This window comes from Penicillium griseofulvum (genome assembly GCF_001561935.1).
Source record: "Penicillium griseofulvum strain PG3 chromosome Unknown contig_88, whole genome shotgun sequence".
NCBI classification, from domain to species: Eukaryota; Fungi; Ascomycota; class Eurotiomycetes; order Eurotiales; family Aspergillaceae; genus Penicillium; species Penicillium griseofulvum.
The window spans coordinates 220,839-240,353 of NW_024467477.1; the positions used below are offsets into that span (position 1 = coordinate 220,839).

The 19,515-nt window shown below is 48.5% G+C and overlaps 9 protein-coding genes across 9 annotated transcripts; 5 read left to right on the forward strand and 4 right to left on the reverse strand.

Moving 5' to 3' along the window:
• Positions 1 to 191: 191 nt before the first annotated feature.
• Positions 192 to 1,863, forward strand: PGRI_040540 (uncharacterized protein; the record flags this gene model as incomplete). The annotated part of the gene is made up of 2 exons (XM_040791767.1): positions 192 to 229; positions 300 to 1,863. The coding sequence occupies 2 exons, from the start codon at positions 192 to 194 to the stop codon at positions 1,861 to 1,863; spliced, it is 1,602 nt and encodes a 533-aa protein (XP_040644041.1).
• A 571-nt stretch (positions 1,864 to 2,434) lies between these two features.
• On the reverse strand, positions 2,435 to 4,534 carry PGRI_040550 (uncharacterized protein; the record flags this gene model as incomplete). Its single annotated transcript, XM_040791768.1, has 1 exon — positions 2,435 to 4,534. One exon carries the CDS (start codon positions 4,532 to 4,534, stop codon positions 2,435 to 2,437), a length of 2,100 nt encoding a protein of 699 aa, XP_040644042.1.
• A 1,882-nt stretch (positions 4,535 to 6,416) lies between these two features.
• Positions 6,417 to 7,067, forward strand: PGRI_040560 (uncharacterized protein; the record flags this gene model as incomplete). Its single annotated transcript, XM_040791769.1, has 1 exon — positions 6,417 to 7,067. One exon carries the CDS (start codon positions 6,417 to 6,419, stop codon positions 7,065 to 7,067), a length of 651 nt encoding a protein of 216 aa, XP_040644043.1.
• A 1,787-nt stretch (positions 7,068 to 8,854) lies between these two features.
• lysB (homoisocitrate dehydrogenase lysB) lies at positions 8,855 to 10,124 on the forward strand (the record flags this gene model as incomplete). Its single annotated transcript, XM_040791770.1, has 4 exons — positions 8,855 to 8,882; positions 8,943 to 8,983; positions 9,047 to 9,216; positions 9,281 to 10,124. The coding sequence occupies 4 exons, from the start codon at positions 8,855 to 8,857 to the stop codon at positions 10,122 to 10,124; spliced, it is 1,083 nt and encodes a 360-aa protein (XP_040644044.1).
• Positions 10,125 to 10,307: 183 nt separating this feature from the next.
• PGRI_040580 (DUF1769 domain-containing protein) lies at positions 10,308 to 11,344 on the reverse strand (the record flags this gene model as incomplete). The annotated part of the gene is made up of 3 exons (XM_040791771.1): positions 10,308 to 10,549; positions 10,608 to 11,030; positions 11,179 to 11,344. 3 exons carry the CDS (start codon positions 11,342 to 11,344, stop codon positions 10,308 to 10,310), a joined length of 831 nt encoding a protein of 276 aa, XP_040644045.1.
• Positions 11,345 to 12,109: 765 nt separating this feature from the next.
• Positions 12,110 to 12,814, forward strand: PGRI_040590 (uncharacterized protein; the record flags this gene model as incomplete). Its single annotated transcript, XM_040791772.1, has 1 exon — positions 12,110 to 12,814. One exon carries the CDS (start codon positions 12,110 to 12,112, stop codon positions 12,812 to 12,814), a length of 705 nt encoding a protein of 234 aa, XP_040644046.1.
• A 240-nt stretch (positions 12,815 to 13,054) lies between these two features.
• PGRI_040600 (serine hydrolase domain-containing protein) lies at positions 13,055 to 14,350 on the reverse strand (the record flags this gene model as incomplete). The annotated part of the gene is made up of 1 exon (XM_040791773.1): positions 13,055 to 14,350. The coding sequence occupies one exon, from the start codon at positions 14,348 to 14,350 to the stop codon at positions 13,055 to 13,057; it is 1,296 nt and encodes a 431-aa protein (XP_040644047.1).
• Positions 14,351 to 14,746: 396 nt separating this feature from the next.
• PGRI_040610 (uncharacterized protein) lies at positions 14,747 to 16,795 on the reverse strand (the record flags this gene model as incomplete). Its single annotated transcript, XM_040791774.1, has 1 exon — positions 14,747 to 16,795. The coding sequence occupies one exon, from the start codon at positions 16,793 to 16,795 to the stop codon at positions 14,747 to 14,749; it is 2,049 nt and encodes a 682-aa protein (XP_040644048.1).
• A 959-nt stretch (positions 16,796 to 17,754) lies between these two features.
• On the forward strand, positions 17,755 to 19,287 carry PGRI_040620 (uncharacterized protein; the record flags this gene model as incomplete). Its single annotated transcript, XM_040791775.1, has 3 exons — positions 17,755 to 17,781; positions 17,852 to 19,103; positions 19,166 to 19,287. The coding sequence occupies 3 exons, from the start codon at positions 17,755 to 17,757 to the stop codon at positions 19,285 to 19,287; spliced, it is 1,401 nt and encodes a 466-aa protein (XP_040644049.1).
• Positions 19,288 to 19,515: the final 228 nt, after the last annotated feature.

A 19,515-nucleotide genomic window follows, 5' to 3' on the forward strand; every position in this document is an offset into this window, starting at 1 on the left:
CCTATCACATCACATCCACATGCATCTTCTAAGCGCCCAGCTTGCATGGCGGTTGATGATGGCGTTTCACAGGTTGAATACCCCTCAGTCCAGGGTATAAATAATAAATGTAAGTTCCTCTTTTTCTTTTTCCCTTTTCTTGCTGCCATCGTTGTATACTTGTATTCCGTACTTTGAATTATCCGGCAATAATGCCACCATCAGCGGGCGAAGAGCGCCTTGTGACTGTGTGAGTTGAGCTGACTCCCCCGCAGGCCGATATGAAGTAGTTCTTGGATTGTCTCTAACAGCCAGAATAGTTTCGCAGATATCCACTACTACTTCACAGAGCCAACCCGAAGACCTTTACCATATCACCACCGCTTTGATAAAGGATCCTATGTTTATATTTACCATGACGCCTTTCAGAACAAGGCCCGGATGGAAATTGCCAATAATCCCGGATCTCCAGAGCAGGATGCATTCTGTGGAGGCTTAAACAATGTTCACATACGTCACTCCACTCAATTCCCGACCCTATGTACATTAACAGTTGATGCACACACGGCCTCGCCCCAACAGCAATATGTACATGATACCCCTCAACATGAGTGGCGTCTACCTAGCGGAGACCCACGAGATAACCCCAAGGAAGTGCGCGATTTTGCCCGCCTGCATACATTGGATATCTACTTCTGGACCCAAGATGATGCAACCGAATTTCTGGATACAGTCGTCCGGCTTTTATCCAATTCCCAGGTCGAGACAGACCGAGAGCCAGCTCCACAGACACAGGCACAGCCACAGGACAACATGAGCTCTGTAGTTCAGCAACTCGAGACTGTTGCAGTCTCCGACCCGGCCTACCAGAATGGTCAAACACGCAACTCACGGTCAGAGCCCACAAGCACAGTGGCAGCACCAGGGGCGGCACCAGTGCAGCAGGCCCCACCGCCAACCACCAGCTTCCCTCCGCCCCCTCCAAGCGGGCCTCCAGTTGACCAACGATTAAGCGCTGGTTCTACCCCCGCCGAGGAAAAGAAAGACCCAGCTAGCTTCGCCCCGCTCCCATACAATCCAGCTGCCCCAGCTGCCCCAGAGCCAATCCAATACCGCGAGAAGACCCCACCGCCAGAGGACGGGATGAACGGTACCGGCCTAGCAGCTGCAGTGGCTGCCGACAGCGGTATTCCGTATACGCTCCCGAACCAAATGATGGGTGGCCCACCAGGCGTGGGCGCGTTTGCATCCCCACCGCCCTCAACCCCGGGATTGCAATACGCAGGCCCTCCAGTCGCAGCGCCACCAGCATTCGCATCTCCTCCGCCCAGCATGGGAATACAACATTCAAATACTTTCCCCACTGCGCGATCCTCGGTCCACAGTCCCGGACTGCCTGTCCCTTCATACCCGCAGTCGTTCGTTGGCGGGCAGGGTACTCAACAGTATAGCGCAAGCAGGCAAGGTTCAATGTCCTTCGCTCCGCCGCCACAGGATCCGAATGCCCATCTATATGACCAACAGGTCTATGGGGCTCCCCAGGCCCAGTCGACGCCCCAGTATCAGCCTGGGGTCGCAGCGCCGATAGGCGGGTTCTCGAATTACTCGTATGACCAGACTCAGCAGCAGCAGCAGCAGCAGCAGCAGCAGCAGCAGCAGCAGCAGCAGCAGCAACCCCAACAACACCAGCGTGCTGGCTCTGAATATGATATTCATAGCCAATTGTATAGACCCACTGAAGTAGAGGCTAACTCTCACTATCAGAAATATGCACAGAAGGCTATGAAGAATCCTGGACAGCGGCCTAGGAAATTGGAGGAGAGAGCAGAGCGGTTGGAAGGTGGCGTGAATAGGTTCCTGAAGAAGCTCGAGAGAAAACTTTGAGGCTTTTTTTGGGTGAAGTTTGAGATTTTGCATCACTCTTGTTAGATCTCTGGTGGTCATGGTAATCTGAGAGCTTGCTGTTAGGCCGGCTGCTGAGTAGTACTATGGCCATGGGAATCAGAATAAGAACCTTGGAATATGTTTAGCGTTTCAATTTGATGATAAAATGAAGTGCTTACTAGATACGAACCCAGAAGGTGGTATATATGCTTTGAGCCCCGCTATATTGATAAATCAAGATGCTAAATTGGATAATGCCCCTAAGCGCTAAGAATAATATGCTCACGAAATTGGTACAGAGTATGCAAGAGATAAACAATGAATAATAACCCAAAACACTGACAAACTTGAAAATGCTAGCATAGAGTAAGAGAGACGGAAGAATAGATGTTGAAAAGGTCGGGGGCAAGCCTCGATGAACGAAAAGAGGCTCACGTTTGGTGAGATAGAAGAAAATAGTGAAGAGTATGATCAGAGAAGATTAAAAGGTTATTCCAAAATTTACCAGAAGCGGAGATGGGCCAGCGAAATCCATTCCAGATAAACACGGTGTAGTTCTGATATAGAGCGGCTAGTGCAATGACAGAGTGGCAATATCGATGGCGACGTTGTTTGACTCAATCTCAGTTGCGGGCTGCGCATCAGGGGCAGGCTCAGTGGACTTAGCCTCTGTGGGATTCTCTTCTGCGGCCTCTGCCAAAGTCTCAGTGACAATAGCCTCCTTCACTGGCTCTTCATCTTCCTTTTCAGCCTCAACCTGGACGGTTGTTGATTCCGGAGTCTCGAGCACCTCTGGCTCGGGAATCGAGGGCTCTTGCTTCTCATCGACCTTAACCTCATCGCCAGCCGTTGGGATGGTCACGGGCTCTGTGGCTGTCTCTTCGGTGGGGGTGGGGGTCTCAGCAGCCTGCTCCTCCTCAGCATCCTCAGTGATGGGCTCAATGAGGGCCTCAACAGGAGCATTCGCCTCAGCCTCAGCTGAAGTCTTGGCTTCGTTGGAATCAATGGGCTCAGCCTGCACCTCCGTAGCATCTTCAATTGGGACGTGATCAGAGGAGATCTCAGCCACTGTCTCCTCGACGATCGGCTCAGGCACTTCAATTGACTTCTCGATTGGTTCAGTAGATGCGATGGCAACCTCCGGGGCAACCTCCGGGGCAACTTCCGGGGCAACTTCCTCAACCTGAGCAGTGGAAGCGGTCTCCTCGGCTGGCTTTGAAGCAGCCTCGGGCTGTTCCACAGCCGCAACTAGAGCGGGTTCCACTGTTGCAGGCTCCTTCAGGCTGGTTGTGATAGGCTCCACGATGTTCTCCTTCTCACTTTCCTGCTTCTTTTGGGAAGGCTTAGGTCCATCTTTCTTTGGCGCAGGCTCCTTGTTCAAAGCCTGGGATTTCTGACTTTGAGGTCGAAGAGCAGTGCTCTTGGGCTTCACATGGGGGACGCCACGGTCTGGCACTCTCCCAATTGATGGCCTGGGGGCTTTGGGGACCGAGGTTGTCTTGGTGGCAGGCTTGGTATCAGCCTTTTCCTGGAGTTGGGACTTGTTCGCGGAGCTAGCAGTAGGCCGCATCATTCTCGCAAGGAAACCCTCGTTGACAGGCTTGGTGGTTGTCTCATGAGCTGCTTGAGCGGGCAATGAAGGCCGAGAGGCTTGTCTGCGAACGCTGGTACTTGGAGTAGCGGCACGCGACTGACTTCCAGTCGCGCTTTTGAGAGTTGAAGGTTTTCTTGTGAGGGTTGGTGCACTGGTAGTAGTGCGAGTGCTCGGAGCTCCTGTGCTTCCCGACTTAGCAGCAGATGCGTGTGTCGAGCCAGTTACACGGGTAGGTCTCGGTGGGGACTTCATTCCTGGCTTGCTGGACACACCTGCGGTAGGTGGCTTTGAAGTATCTTGGGTTGGTGCCGAGCCACGGGTTGGTCGTGCTGTTGTCTTGGGATTCAGTGAGACACGACTCGGTTTGTGGGCTAGAGAGCTGGCACGCTCTTTAGCTACTTCGCGAGCTGTAGGCTTGGTGCTTGTCTTGTGAGCCGCAGGCTTCGCACCAGTCGAAGCTGCACTACTTGGCACAGACTTGCTCGTTGCACTGCGAGCAGACCCAACGGAAGAAGGCTTCTTCTTAATCGGTCCCGACGAATTTGACTTTTGCGAGGTGTCGGAGCTTGTCGACTTGGCATCCGTAGAGATAGGCTCCTCTGTCTGCTTTGGTGGGGTATTTCGCGACTGAAATCCAGTCTCAGTGGGCGCTGCTGGTTCCTCCTTGGCAGTTTGATTTCGTTCACTCTTGGTTTCAATAGCTTCCTCCGGTCGACCCTCGGCCATTATCTGTGCCATAGTCGCGTTCTGTGTGTGGTCTAGGCGACTGAGCGGGGTGGGGGAAATCATAGTTTGTCGACCAGAGTCCGCATCTCCCGAATTGATTTTCGGTCCAAACATTCCAGGACTATCGCCGCGCCCACTTGTTTTCCTCAACGGCGAAGCGGGGTTCGACTGTACGACCCCGTCCACAGTGATAAAGCTAGCCCGGACCTTGGACAGTTGGCGAACTGTCCCTGACGAGTCTGACGCAGCTGGGGATCGGCCACGAGGCGGCGGAGAGGCGATAGGGCTTTGGCCTTCAAACTTGGCCAACAAGCTGCGTACCCCAGGATGATGGGGATTGTTATCGGACATTATCACGGAGGGTACGTCAGTCGAACAAGGGCGGGTATGAAATCGAGGGGAATCGGGAAACGCGTCAGAGCAAAGGGGTGCTCCTGAAATCAGGTCGAAACGGGATTGTAGTGTCTAATCGGATACAGGCAGGTCCCACTGCATGTTCCCAGGAGAGTTTTCAACGCGTCAAAGTTGAAATAAAGAATTGGTATGAGACAAGAGGACACAAGGTGTGAAGAAGAGCCGATCCAGAAACTATTACATACATACACGCTAGTTAAGGCTAGCGTATCCAATAGGCCAACGCCTTACGTTGTACACCGTACAGGACTCCCCATCTCAGGGGCTTTCATTTCTATGTGACAGGTGATTCCACCCTTGAGGGGTTTAATTAATCTTACTGTACGGCGTACTGAAACCCCTTGTGAGGTCTGAAACATCGTATCTGGACACCTTTACAAGTGGATCTTGAGTAAGGGGCCTTGTATGCCTGAGGCATCGTATCAGCAATCTCTCTGAACTTGAATTTCCCCCCAATTTGGGCTCTATTTGTGAAAATATGATAGTCTTACCACCTATATGTGCCTAAGTATGGAGTACATTCTGTATATAACTGATAGCTAAGGCATGCATCGAAGTGTGGGGTATACTGGCTCTAGAGGAAATTATGTGTGATAATAATAGCTTAGCCAAGAAATACAAATTTCATAATTAACATTGGAAAATATGTGGCTTTTCCATAGTGTACTCCATACATACATATTACATTGTTAGTTCAAGGCAAAAGGCCAATTACCTTCATACCCGTCGACTTTATACGAAGTCCATGCAACTTATACCCTTCAGCCAATGAGGATAGCTCGGGACATATCCGAAACACGTGATGGTACCGGTTCGTATAGCTTCTTCAACCCACTCAGGTTTTTGTTAATTCAAGCTATTGATTCATAATGGTTGGTGTGCCTCGGAGTACCGGCTGCTCACTCTGTGTCAAACGCAGAGTCAAGGTGAGTGGGTTATCTATATCAGTCTGGTCAAGAAGTCCACTCCATATTGATAGCACCACAGTGCGATCAAGGACTTCCTGGTTGTGCTAAATGCGCTAAGTATGGGCAACCTTGCCCTGGATATGAACGGGGCTTCAAGTTTGTTACTGGAAAGCCATATCGGGATCGACGTCAACCCAATCCAAGGAATGAGAGTGCAACCTCGAATTCTGAAATTGATACTGAGTCCATCTGCCAGACTCTGGCCCAGAGAGAGAAGCCATATTCTCTTATTTCCGTGGATTTGAATGTTGTGCGACACCTTTGTGTGCTCATTGACGATTTCTCTCAGCCATACACCCCCAGCCCAACACATGTTGTGGTCAAATGGTTTGGGTTTCTTCCCTCCATTTATGGCCAAAATCGGGTATTGGATGCCACTATAAGGTCTTTCACAGCACATCATTTTGGGCGCACTACCCGAAATACCCAAATGTTATCATATGCCCGATCAGCCTATGGGGAAGCCTTGCGTGGGCTCCGGAAATCGCTAGAAACTCCCGTGGAAGGTCTATCGTCTCATATATTTTGTGCAGTAGTACTGCTATGCATGTACGAGGTAGATATTTTTCACACCGAAGTGATCCAATTTTCATGACTGATCATATACAGCTCTTCACAGATACCGAGAACCCAGAGTCGTGGATGAAGCATGCTAAAGGGCTCAGCCAACTAGTACGGATTCGAGGGCCGGATAGGTACAACAATGAGCTTGACATAACGTTACTCAAGGCTGCTCGGGGATTGATTGTAAGTTTCAATCATGGGCTTTTGCCTTTAATCTTTCCGAGGAGCATTATGAAATCAGCCGTAACTTGGAATTTACGCTCATATTAGAATAGGTGATGCACTCAATGTTCTCCGGTGAAGAGTGCTTTTTAGCCTCCCATGAGTGGCATGATAAGATGCGACAGCAATACACATCCGACTTGCCCCCAGAAGTGCACAACAGCATCGAAGTATTTATTACATATTTCACATATGCTCCGAGTCTTGTGCATAAGCTCTATAGTTTGAAGCATGTCGACGCCACAAGTGCCGAAGCTCTCCAAACAGTCTCAGAGGTCACACCCAAAGCCCTCGAAATGCAGATGAAACTGGCTATATGGCATGGGCAATTTTCTCAAATTGTACCACCGCCAATTGAAACTATGTCCTCAATTGGGGATGAACTCTATCCGATTATCCTCACATATACAGACGTGAGCTATGCGACGATCTACTGCAGTTACTATTCTTACATGGTAATCATTCATGAAATTTTGAAAACTTGTGGCTATCCCGGTGAGCATGAAGCCATGGTTGCCTATTTCAGAGACCAAATTTGCAAGTCAGTCGAATACAACAGTGTGGGAGTGATGGGTCCATACCGAATGGGTTTTCCTCTCCGCGTGGCATTCGAAGTTGCAGATCCAGTGACAAGCTCTTGGATTCTGAACCGGCTTGGACAATTTTCAAAGATCTACGCAGCCGCCCAACCAGCAAACTATCGTACTGTCCTATGATCCAAATCCAATTTCATTGAAAGATTATGAGCCAAGGCCAAATCCCCAAGCTATTCTCCAAGCAGTATCTCGCTGCGCCGTTTCATCGCCGATCTCAGAAATATCCAAAGTGAACTAGCTCAATTCTGCGTCGATTCCAGGTCATCAGATACAATGCGCCCAGAAATGATTGACGAACAAACTGGTTCTGCTACAGCACGTGCTGCAAAAAGCAAGATGACAATTATGATCTCCATCAGAAGCCCCATTCCAACCATTTTGTCAATATCACCAGTGGCTGGGTGGTATTCGCGGGGTCCATACTCCAACTTTAGGAAATATATGATCCGAACCAACAAAAAGGGAAGAGCCAACACTGTCAAAAGTACAGCGTGGTGACCTGACCCAGGAAGAATCGACCGCGATTTTACCGCAAGCCACCCAACAAGACCGCACACATAGACGAATGTAACAACAAGAACAATGGATCCAGCTTCTCCCAATGCGCGCATGTTGATACATCCGCCCACCATTGCTAGCATGATGGCGATGAAGATCGGGAAACGGAAGAAATGCAGAGCAAACCGGGTGCGCTTGGTCCATTTCGAATTTCCAGGGCCAGTTTCTCCGAATTGTCCACTATTCGGAGAAACAACGTCAGCATTTTTTTCTTTAGAACAAAAAGCCCCCAAGTCTCCCAGGGCCTAGGGAATATTCAACATACCATCGAAGTAAGACCAAGCTGACTTCAAACAAGAGGGGTGAAAGGCCCACGCTTTGCAAAACGGATTCGGTAATGAGCATTGGTTTTCCCGGATGTGAGTTGGCAAGCACCATGGCGGAGCCCGCTATGCGAACTGTGAAGCATTTCAATAGCCGCATCTTTGAAATTGACGGAATGTCGTCCACCTACTCTGTGACAGAAGACCGATCATACTCCACCAAGAATAGAACACACATCGTCCAATACCCTTGTTCTTGTTGTGATGCCAGTATCGCCACTCCTGCATGTATCTTGTGCTACACTGCACAAGTTGTATGAGGGAGTATATGACAATCTCTGCGATGGCAACATTCCGCTTCCTAGTTGAGATGGGCGAATCTAACGAACGGGACAAAAGATTGAATGCCATAGTGAGATCTGGATCTGAAGAAAGAGTTGTGAGCTTTGGGTGATAGTGAATTACGCAGTGGAATGCTGTGAAGAAAAGTTCAGTGCAATTGGACTGCTTTAAATATCTACTCTGAGGGGTTTGATCTCGAAGACTTTGTATACTCCATGCTGGTGGATCTACATCGCGGTAAGTGACCTATTTGGGTTTAGCGTTCGTAGCATTAAGCATCCTCAAAAAGACTTGAATGGCTACAAAGATTGAGCGGCTCAATGAAAATGGAGATTTCAAATTTTGGCTAAGCCACGAAAGCAGGCACCAGGGAACTGCGAAAATGCTGTCCATACATTTCTACTTCGCGAGAACTGACCCATTTGGGTAGTCCGAGCATGTATACATACCCGTGCATTATTTGGGATAGGCTCCCCACTCGCTGCGCTGTCTTCCCTTTTAATAGATAGTCATGCAGGCACACATGGCTTTTGAATCTTCTTTCATCATATTATGTATTCCATAGAATACGGGCTAGAAGGGTAAGTCTACAACAACTTACTCCGTATAGTGGGTCTGACACTTCTCCGGACCCCGGAGTTAGTACCGGACGAATAATAATCCGATGCCGTATACAAAACGGAAAGCTCCGATGACGGCGAATATCGGTTTTAGGAAAGTAACTCTGCAAAAAAGTCTACCAAAATGGCTGCTGCCCGGACACTTCGCATTGGTACAATTGCCCTTGTTTTGCGATCTCGTGGCATTGACTGACATGGCCGGAATCTTATAGGTCTCATCCCCGGAGATGGTATTGGTCGGGAGGTCATCCCGGTGAGTAACACTCTCTAATATATGAGTCAATTCACTGACTGAATGTTTTTTGACGAAATATAGGCCGGCCGTCGGATTCTTGAGTCTCTCCCCGCGTCCCTGAACCTCAAGTTCAGCTTCGTCGACCTTGAGGCCGGTTACGATACCTTCCAGAAGACTGGAACTGCTCTCCCCGACAAGACCGTCGATATCCTCAAGAAGGAGTGTGACGGTGCGCTCTTTGGCGCTGTCAGGTAAGCCACGATCTCTTTGTTTCAGCATGCGCAATTCCGGCTGACAATTGCTCCCAACTCGAAGCTCCCCTAGCACCAAGGTCGCCGGCTACTCCTCACCCATTGTCGCTCTCCGCAAGAAGCTCGACCTGTACGCCAACGTCCGCCCTGTCAAGACCACCGCCGGTAACAGCAATGGCAAGCCCATTGACCTGGTTATCGTCCGCGAGAACACCGAGGACCTGTACGTGAAGGAGGAGCGCACCATCGACACCCCTAACGGCAAGGTCGCCGAGGCCATCAAGCGTATCTCCGAGCATGCCTCGTTCCGTATCTCCAAGATCGCCGGTGAGATCGCGCTCAGCCGCCAGAACATCCGCGACTCTGCTCCCGGCACCTCTACCCGTAACCAGCCCATGGTTACCATCACCCACAAGTCAAACGTGCTCTCGCAGACCGACGGTCTCTTCCGTGAGACCGCCCGCCGCGCTCTTGCCGCCGAGAAGTTCTCCTCCGTCTTTGTCGAGGAGCAGATTGTCGACTCCATGGTCTACAAGCTCTTCCGCCAGCCCGAGTTCTACGATGTCATTGTCGCCCCTAACCTCTACGGTGACATCCTCTCTGACGGTGCTGCTGCCCTTGTTGGCAGCTTGGGTCTCGTCCCCAGTGCCAACGTTGGTGATAACTTCGCTATCGGTGAGCCTTGCCACGGCAGTGCTCCTGACATTGAGGGCCAGGGTATCTCCAACCCCATTGCTACTATCCGCAGTGTTGCTCTGATGCTCGAGTTCCTGGGCGAGATGAACGCTGCTGCCAAGATCTACGCTGCTGTCGATGGTAACCTCGATGCTGCTCAGTTCCTTACCCCCGATATGGGTGGAAAGGCTACCACTCAACAGGTGTTGGAGGATGTCCTGAAGAGACTGTAAAAGTAAACTTGTATATATAAGTCAAAGTTTGCAAATGATACTTAAGAGATGAATTTACTGTTTTTGAATTGACAACCATTTAACTGTAAAAAGCTACGACCCTTGATAATTGTAAAAGCCGTGTCTAAATTTGTTCAGGGATATCTTAGAACAACAAGATACTCCCTTGAGCCGAGAAATGTATCACTCAACATCGCCAGATGACGGTTCCGCCTCCCAGTCAAACTTCCCTAGACTGTCATCACGTTGCTCAGTTTTGCTATGATCTTCCTTGTCTTCCGGATCGTGTAGGACCACCGAGAACACTATAGCAAGATACACTCGTCCAGTTGAAACATCCTTGAGCGTATACCGCAGCTCATGGTTCTTCTCATCGATGTACTTCATGATAGGTAGAGTGAACCCAGGAAGACGGACCGAGAAATCTATTATGATCAGTGAATCCAAGATGCTAATTAAAGAGCAAATCTGCCTTTCACTAACCATTGAATGCCAAATAAGGATTTCCAAAATCAGCAACATACATCCTCCCAGGCTCAAAGTCGAACTCCTTCCTATTCGCCTCATACTGGAAATGCTTTCTGCGTCCCTCAACTGTATCGGGGATATTAAATTGCTGACGCACATTGGCAGCATCTTCGCTATAAGAACCTTCTTCAATAATCTCATCATGGAGCTCTGGCACGTCGTCTGTTTTCCGCATCTTATCTCCAATGCGGAACTGGTCCCATGATGCCAATGCCGGGCTGTACAGGTATGGCTCGTCAGAGTAGACATCGCCATCTAGACTTGGGTCAAGCGTCCACTTGACTATCCGTAGTGCTGCGTTGAATCCTGGAGGTAGGAAGTCGCGGATTGGGTGATCAAAATCATTGCCAAAGAACAGATTGTTGCCGTTCACTGGCTCTTTGAAGATTATTGAGAAACATATGGAATATAGGTCTTTTTGATGTAGAGAATGGTCGAAATATGGGCTTGTAGATGGTGAATTTTCGGGATAGCCTATTTGACAGATGAGCTCCGTTCTTTGGGTGGATGAGAGCAAGGGTATTACCGGTGTAATCTTTGATGCGTACGCAGAGGCTCACAATAGCGTGTTCGTTCTCAATTCGGACTGTCTTGCCATTTACAGGTACCACTTGATGATGAGTTTTGGGGTCGTAGTCTGTCCCTGCCGTTACCTTCAAGCGGTACGGGTTTGTGGTGTCTTGGGTAACCATGCTTGAAGTGGATTCTAGAGTGATTTAATGAGACTTCATGCAAAGTAATGATAAGGTTTAACAAGTTGTTGCTCGAAAATCATTTGAAGTGTGGTAAAGAAATATAATTTTATAGGCTTGACGCCCAACAACGTCATCGTTGTTGACCTCGGGATGACAATCAAGTATTGATAAGAGTGAAATTCAATGCCGCGTTCTCACCACAAGGATACTTACTCAAATAACAATAAATTACCTCTTTGGCAACTAAAAGCTCTGGATAATGTATGCCAGCATTAACCTGAGGTCAGTGTCGTGAGGTACTATATAGCTGTCCCAAGGGTTTTGAGTGCGTTTGTGTTGATATAAGCAATATATCAATCATTAAACCTCTACAAATGAGGAATGTTAAAACAGTTAACTAGTGCTATGATTGAAAAGGATTTCTATTTGTTGATCTGTCTCCTCGTACTCTGTAGTTAATATATGCAAAGACTCAGCCCTGTTCAGCCCCAAAATCCAATTTGGAAATGATGTCATGGATGGTCTCAAACTCAAAAGATGATTGGCCGGAGCGGTCCATGAAACCCAAAGAGGTTAGTGCGCTGAGGTATAAATGGGTGGAGACGCCAAGATTTGCGCCTTGTGAAAGTGAGATCTCTCCTTTTCTTCTACAGCTATAGAGGTATATAAGTAGACTAAATTCCCTTTCCAAATGATAAGTTGATCAGATTAAAGACAAGATTAATACATGACCCAACCCTCAACTGCTCCTAAGCAAATACAATGGCTTCAACCGATGTCCCTCTTCAACCCGTCCAACGTTCTACTTCCAAGGATCAGTCTTTGACTGTCCGCTCAAACCAAATGGCTTCACCCGACACTCCCCAATACAGCCAGATCCCATCCAAAAACCCTGCCTTTGCAGTCAACTTCACATGGAAGAAATGGAGGGCCATGGTTTCTGACGCCAGCAATCCCGGATCAGAACCCTTATACACTATCCACTTCCCAATCAGTTTAGAAACCCACATCATTTTCAAAAAGTCTTCCGACGGAGAAGTCATCGGGAATGGAAAGCTGAACTTTGTGTCTATCAATGCCGAGTACGAACTGCATGGGCAGAAGGCCCGCCTTCTAGCCCAGAAACGCTGGCGGACGGTATACACCCACCGCTCCCTCAACTTCTCAGACACCGGATCCCCAGTCACAATGACATGGACTAGCGATGCCGGGTTCAAGAATTGGGACTTTGTCTGTGTCGATGAGCAACAAATGCCCGTGGCAAAATTCACTGCCAATTGCTGGGGTCTCACCAACATTGGTAAAATCGAGTTCAGTGGCTCCAAGGCAAATGACAGAGCTGCGCAAGAGGAGATTATTGTTACAGGGATTACGTTGTTCTACTGCATGGTGCTTCGCTGTAACAATCTTTTCAATCTCTTTGGGGCTATTTTTGCTCGACCGGGGCAAAAACAACATATTAATTAAGCCTCAGGCTAGAGTCATGACTAGCGAGCAGGGTTCGCAATTTGCCTGATTTACTCTGTTGCTTGGGAGTTTACGTTTTGTTTTGCGGGCAGCGAGATATACCATTTGATTCATGTTTATAATACATAGTCGTTGAAAATATTACTCCATAATACTGTTTAAACCGTACACAAGTTTTGTTCCTCTCTCTGCTTCTAGATACATGCCAACATTGAAACAAGATATTTACAGAAGCAGCTATCATGGAAAGGGAACATCCCGACCAAGCGAGCGGGCAACCCAATAGCCTACCGCCTCCCGAACAATATTGTTACTCGCCCAGTTCCGACTCGGATATACACGGTGGGCCAGCATAACCATAAACGTATCTGATGCCCGATCAACAACAAGCGTGGTACCAGTAAAGCCCGTGTGACCTCCAGCCAGCATATTGGCCATGGGCCCGGAGAAATAGTTCTGGTTGAGCTCAAACCCGATACTGTGCTCATTACCAGGGAATGCAGTATTGAAATTCGTGAACATCAGGTCCACAGTTTCTGGCTGTAGTATCTGCTTTCCGCCATATGTGCCGTTGTTCAGGATCATTTGGCAGAAGATAGCCACATCCCCGGCAGTCGAAAAGAGACCGGCATGTCCGCTCACACCACCCAGAGCCCATGCATTCTCGTCGTGCACGGTTCCCCGTACTGGCTGCGGACGTTTAGGCTCAGCCCCTCCTAGGACTTCGGTCTGGTATTCTGTCGGCGCCATGCGCGCGTAGTAATGGAAGTTAGGGGACTGGTTGTTTCCCTTGTTGAAAAAGGTATTGGTCATGTCGAGGTCACGGGTAAACCCATGGACATACTCCTCAAATGGCGTCTTGGTGACCTTCTCCAGCAAGAAGCGAAGGTTCATGAAGTTCAGATCTGAGTATGTGTATGTAGACCCAGGAGCATTTTCGAGCTTATGCTCGATGATAGCACGGACGCGCTGCTCCATGTTCTCGTAAGGTGGTTCATACAGTCCGGGCAGAGGGTCTGGAGCGAAGCCGCTTGTATGGGTCAGCAGCATTAGAACAGTGATGTTGCTCTTCCCGTTGGTTGCGAACTCTGGAAGATAGGATGCAACGGTCTTGTCCAAGCTTAGCTTGCCCTCGTCAATGGCGCGCAATGCGGCTACCGCAGTGAACACTTTGGTTAGACTGGCCATATCGTAGATTGTGTCCATTTTGGTCTTGGTCTGTTCTGTGGGTGGAAGCAATGTGCCATTGGAGTCTGAATACAGATTTGTATTCCCGAAAGCGAAAGAGCTCACAATGGTGGCCTTGTGACCGATGACAACAGAACCTCCCGGCTGGATGGGGTGAACTTCATTGTGCGAGGGTGCTCCGTAATTGGCCGGAATGGTGTATTGCGTCACGTTCAGTGGCAGCTGGTCAAGAGGCTCGGCGAGAAGCCCTACTGATTTAGGAGAACCATGCTTGAGGGTGCGATCTGTGGCACTACAAAGCGAGCCGCAGCTTGCAATGAGGCAAATGGCTGAATATTTGAGTCTCATCGTGGAGTGATAATGGTACAGGGAGGCATGGGAATTTTCAGTGTCAGCCTGCGAATATATGTGAGCTCGCGCCCTGTTATCTTGAGATTGTTTGTAGATTAAATGCAACTCAGCATAGTAACCGTTTCATTATTTTTGGATAAGATCATCCCTGAAGATGGGGTAATGCTCCACATATAACCCGTTTAACAATCGTTCGGAGTACTCCGTACCTTTCTCCGAGTCGTCTCCGACGGAGAATAGATACCCCCGCAAAGTCGAAAGATCTATCTGAAGATGGTAATGTGAAAAAATATAATTTGAAAGATACTGTGAGGATCTCAGAGCCAAGACAAAGTATATCAGGCCAAGACAGAGCTGAAGAAAATACAAAATAAACAGATCATTGTATACAAGCTAAGCCGGATCCGATGCGGGAAGATGGATATTAATATGGGATCCGATACCGCTGCCGACATCCGAAATGTCATTCTCCAGTTCTTCGATATTTATACGCCGACGGTCCTTGCCACGGCCGACTTCGAAATCAACAAATCGGGCGCTAACGGGAGTAATTGGCTCACTCGCACTGCCGACTGTAGTGCCATCTGACATGAGATCGTCTGATTTCAATTCCCAATTGGCCGCACGAACTTTGGCTCTGCGACGTTCTGAGTTGATAGTCTCCTTCATGTGGGCGAATGATCGCACTTGATCTGCGGCCCACTTGTCCAGGAGCTCATTCCGGGCTTCGACTTCTATCTGCAGCTGTTCTTCAAGGCCAGTATTGAGATCATGAAGACGCCGCATTTCACATTTAGCACCATGCAATGACGTGGTGAGGTCTGAGATGCGGACGTTAAGAGTCCCAGTCTCTGCTTCGTGCGTTTGAAGTTCACTGGTGTTTTTCTCGAGGGTCTCAACGGCCCTTTGGTATTCCTTCTCAAAAGATTCCACTTGAGCCATCAAGTCGCAAGCTCGAATTCGATTCTGCTCGACTGTTTCCTCTAATTCTCGGATACGAGACTCAGATTCAGAAGCAGTAGCCTCGGCTGAACAGCGTTTTGAGCGTTCATAGTCCACTTCTTTCTTGAGCTTAGATATCTGCCGAGTGTAGTCCTCCTTTGTAGCCGTGTTCTCCTTTTCAAGGTTGTCGATAAGACCTTCGAGGCCTTTCACTTCATCATGATATTTATCGAGGGCTGTATTTAATCTGTCAATCCCAACGGCCTGTTCTTGGCCTTGGCGCTCGAGGTCTTGCATCCGCATCCGCGTGTGGAGCATATCGCCCGCAGAAGATGCGATTGTATCCTCGAGAGTGTCAATCCTTTTTGCAGCTGCCTCATATCGGTTTAGCAAAGCATCGAATTGCCCTCGGAGAGCCTTTTCTCGGCCAAGAGAGCCGTGATGGTAATGGCGCTCAGTCCCCAGATCTTGCGCGAGTGACTTGACCCGCCTCACCAGTGCACCTAAGGTCGCCTTGCCATCCTCAAGACTAACATTGGCAGTTTCACCAGGTAACACACGCTCAAGCTCAAGACGAGCTGAGCGGAAGTGGATCCGCATATCGGATATCACATCGTCCACACCGTCCCCGGAGAATCCTAAGCTGGAGCATTCTTGGGTGACTCCTTCAAGAGTCTCGGCAGCATCTGAAGCACGAGACAGAGCATTTTCTAAGACCTCTACGATGTTCTCGAAGAAGTCCGATGGCGGAGATGACTGGCGTAAAAGGCTACTGATCATAGGGTCATTGAACCCTGAGATTCGTGACCGACAGGCATTGAACAGGTTGTTCTTTTCTTGTCTGGCAGCTTCCAGATCAAGGGTCAGTGAGTGAATGTCAGATGCCTTTGTGTTGACAGAAGTTTGCGTTTGGGTGGCCCGAATGGGTGTCTGGGGATCGTCTGATAGCATCAAGCTATTAGTGACGGGTGGATTATGACTTCGACCACGGAAATCAGGGGAGCTGGACACAATGACAGCACTGTCGTTGAACATAAATGTCTCCCCGTCACCGTTCGAAAATGGAGCGGCGTCATCCCGACTGTAATTAGAAGCCACTGATCTAGGTGTGTCGGGTGTCATCCAATAAGACTCAGCCAACGAAGCTTGGTCCCCAAAGCCCCTTCCACCTTGTTTTATGGCCTTGAGCTCATCCTTCAGGGCATCTCGCTCTTGAAGCAAAGCTCGCATGGTCTTTTCCATATTGCGCGTCTCGCGCTTTTCGCGCTCAATGTGGTTGATTTCATCACTCAACCCAATTCGCCTAATTCTCCTCTGGGTTCGTGTATCCAAAATTTGGCGTAGCGGAGTAAATTGGATCTTTCGTGCGGTGCATGTTTCATCAAACAGTTCCTCTGTGTCATATGACCGTTGCAAGCGTGGTGTTGGGGCAGACCTGCGTCGGGCTTTGCGGCTAGGTGTCTGATCCCCAGATCCTGTTTCGAACGATGTTCGACCCATTGCTGGGGTTAAGCCGGTCGACTTGGCATCTGAATCATCTAATAACCGAGGACCTGGGTCGGAAAATCGAACTCTCTTTCTTGATTTCTTGGGTGTAACAGATATTGTCTTTTGCTGCTGGTTGAGGCTGACATCTTCTGGAACTGCTGCTAAGCTCTGCCTAGTCCGGCGTGAGACTGGTGACTGGCTTATTGAATTTGAAAGAGAGCTCTTTCGTTTCCTTCCTGACCGAACGATGTCCATGCTAGAAAGGGGTATATATTGGAATAATTAAAGTCAAAACAAAGAAACGTTTGACAAAATAAAAAGGGATAGGCGTAATAAAAGGATTCTATAAAACATAGATCACAGGTAAAGACGTAAACAAACAAAGTGGGGCTATATAGGCAGCAGGCGCCCAGACGCGTGCCTGTCTACTCCGTAGGTGGTATCATATTGCCAGAATAGGAAATGGTAAACAAGATGCTTCTTTGGGCGATCAGGTGATATATAATCCACGTGATATTTATATGTCTATTACACGTGACATCTTCTATTGTGTCTATACTCATTAAGGTATATCGAAAATGATAGGCATGGATCTAATCTAGTAATTTCTTCATAAGATAATATCTAGCTTCTTGGAAGAGATGGCATTGTATTATGTATGGTCCTCAAGTATAGATCAAACTTGGAAAGCTACTCCGCATTTCCACCACGGTACTTTATCGATAGCTTCCAAGTTTCGCTTCAAATACGAAACTGGGAAGTTGTGCAGCTTTATCTAATCCAGACCCTGCAATATTGGCAATATTAGGCACACTGCGCCTCTTCCCTGCTTGGCCCACCCTTCTTCTCTCTGTGTGACTCTCATGTGTATCTTCCCCTCCTATGTCTCCCAGTGATGTCATTTACGATACTCTGAAGAGGCTCAACCATATCACTTGTCTCTTGCACATCTCGGTGCAACAGAGGAAAAGATGGCGATTACTACCCTTCCTAGTCGGGTATGATTCTATCATTGCTCTTGATAAACATTACTGTACACGACCCTGTGCTCACATTTTGATCTTGCAGCAACAAAGCAATAATGGCCCCTACAACCAACCAGTTAATGATGGACAGTTGCTCCCACCCACAGACCAATTGTCATTCCTTGACAAATTACCCGCTGAGATTATCCAAGATATTGCGTCTTATCTCTCAGCTCCAGATCTCGCGTGCCTCGGTGCTACTTGCCGGGCGCTCTTCGACCACGCATCGAATGATTTTCTATGGGCTAAACTGGTGAACGAGAGACTGCCTGCTCCTATTCGGGACCCAGATCCCTTTGGATCATTTCGTCGTCTTTATCTTGCATATCACCCCTGTTGGTTCATTCCTCAGCACAAGATTTGGTTCGCAGACAATGAACCCACGGGGTTGCTGGTCATAGCTCGATATGATGATCGCCGGGGTATGATTCAAGCATACATTGTTGTTGCACGACGTTGCTCTGCCGGATTCCAAACCTGGGCATCAAACCCAGAAGTTATCATCCAGACTTTTGAACCCGATGTTTATCGAGCGCAAAATCCTATTTTGTCTCTCAGAGACCCCAATCCGTCCTCCCCAACAGCCCCACTTCAGTCCCTTCGCTCTATGCCAGAGGAACGACGTATTCCCACGCCTTCAGATGCCCGACATGTCTTCACCTCGTTGTCGTTTTGCTCTGCATTTAGCCCCCAAGGACCTTGTTTCAACCCCAATGTGATTTGGCCACCAGGTACCATCCCGAGCAAGACACGCACTGTTCGCGATTTGAAGGACTTACACCCGCCAATCGTGAAACATTTCTCGGAATTATCAGAATCATTCTTCCGTATCAGAAGATGGGGAAACCCGTGGGTAAAGCCAGAGTCGCCACCGTTGCCGATGCCAAAGAAAACGAGCCTAACTTTCTCAACTCTTGATCCTATCCTTTACACACCCACCGCAGAGAAACCGTACCAGGGAATTTGGGTTGGAGACTACGAAGCCCATGGTTGTGAATTTATGCTTGTCCTCCAGGGAGAAAAAACGGACCTAGCACCAGATGATGAACAAGAGGGGAATGTAATTGACGCCCAGGACGAGCTCGAACATGACAGCCAGGAGAATATTGGACAGCAAGGTCCGTTGCAAGCTGTCAAGCTAACAGGTGACTCCAATGTTCCTCGTGGTCAGCTCTCGTTTTTTGCCGAAGACATTGGCTCTAGGGGCTTGATTAATGTCGCAATGGATGAGCCATTTGTGGGGGCCCGAATTGTGCGTTGTCGCGGCCATGTAGCTGGCCTTGGGTTCCTTGACGGTAAGCAGCCTTACTACTCCGTAAACTAAAGTGATCTCCAGTTCTAACATGTAACTTGCCAGACACTTACATTGACTCCCAACTGATCCTTATTTCTCCTGACCAGATGGCTCTTTACTGGAAGGCAATAGGCCACATCTCCTATTACCACCGTGTGGACATTGACGCATTACTACATAGTTAATTGGCGAGTCTTTGTGGTTTCTTTTTTTCTTTCTTTTTTTTTTCTGTTACATACCCCAATCAATTGAAGTTTTGATGTTATATTGAGTAAAAGGACGAATTTCCTTTTTGGGTTAATTTTGTCTTTTTGGGCTTGGTGCCCCAGTATATACCGAGTAGTACGACAGTACGCTGTGGAATCTCCCTCTCATTATTTTTTCTTCTGTTCTTCCATCTTCTCATCAGCCCA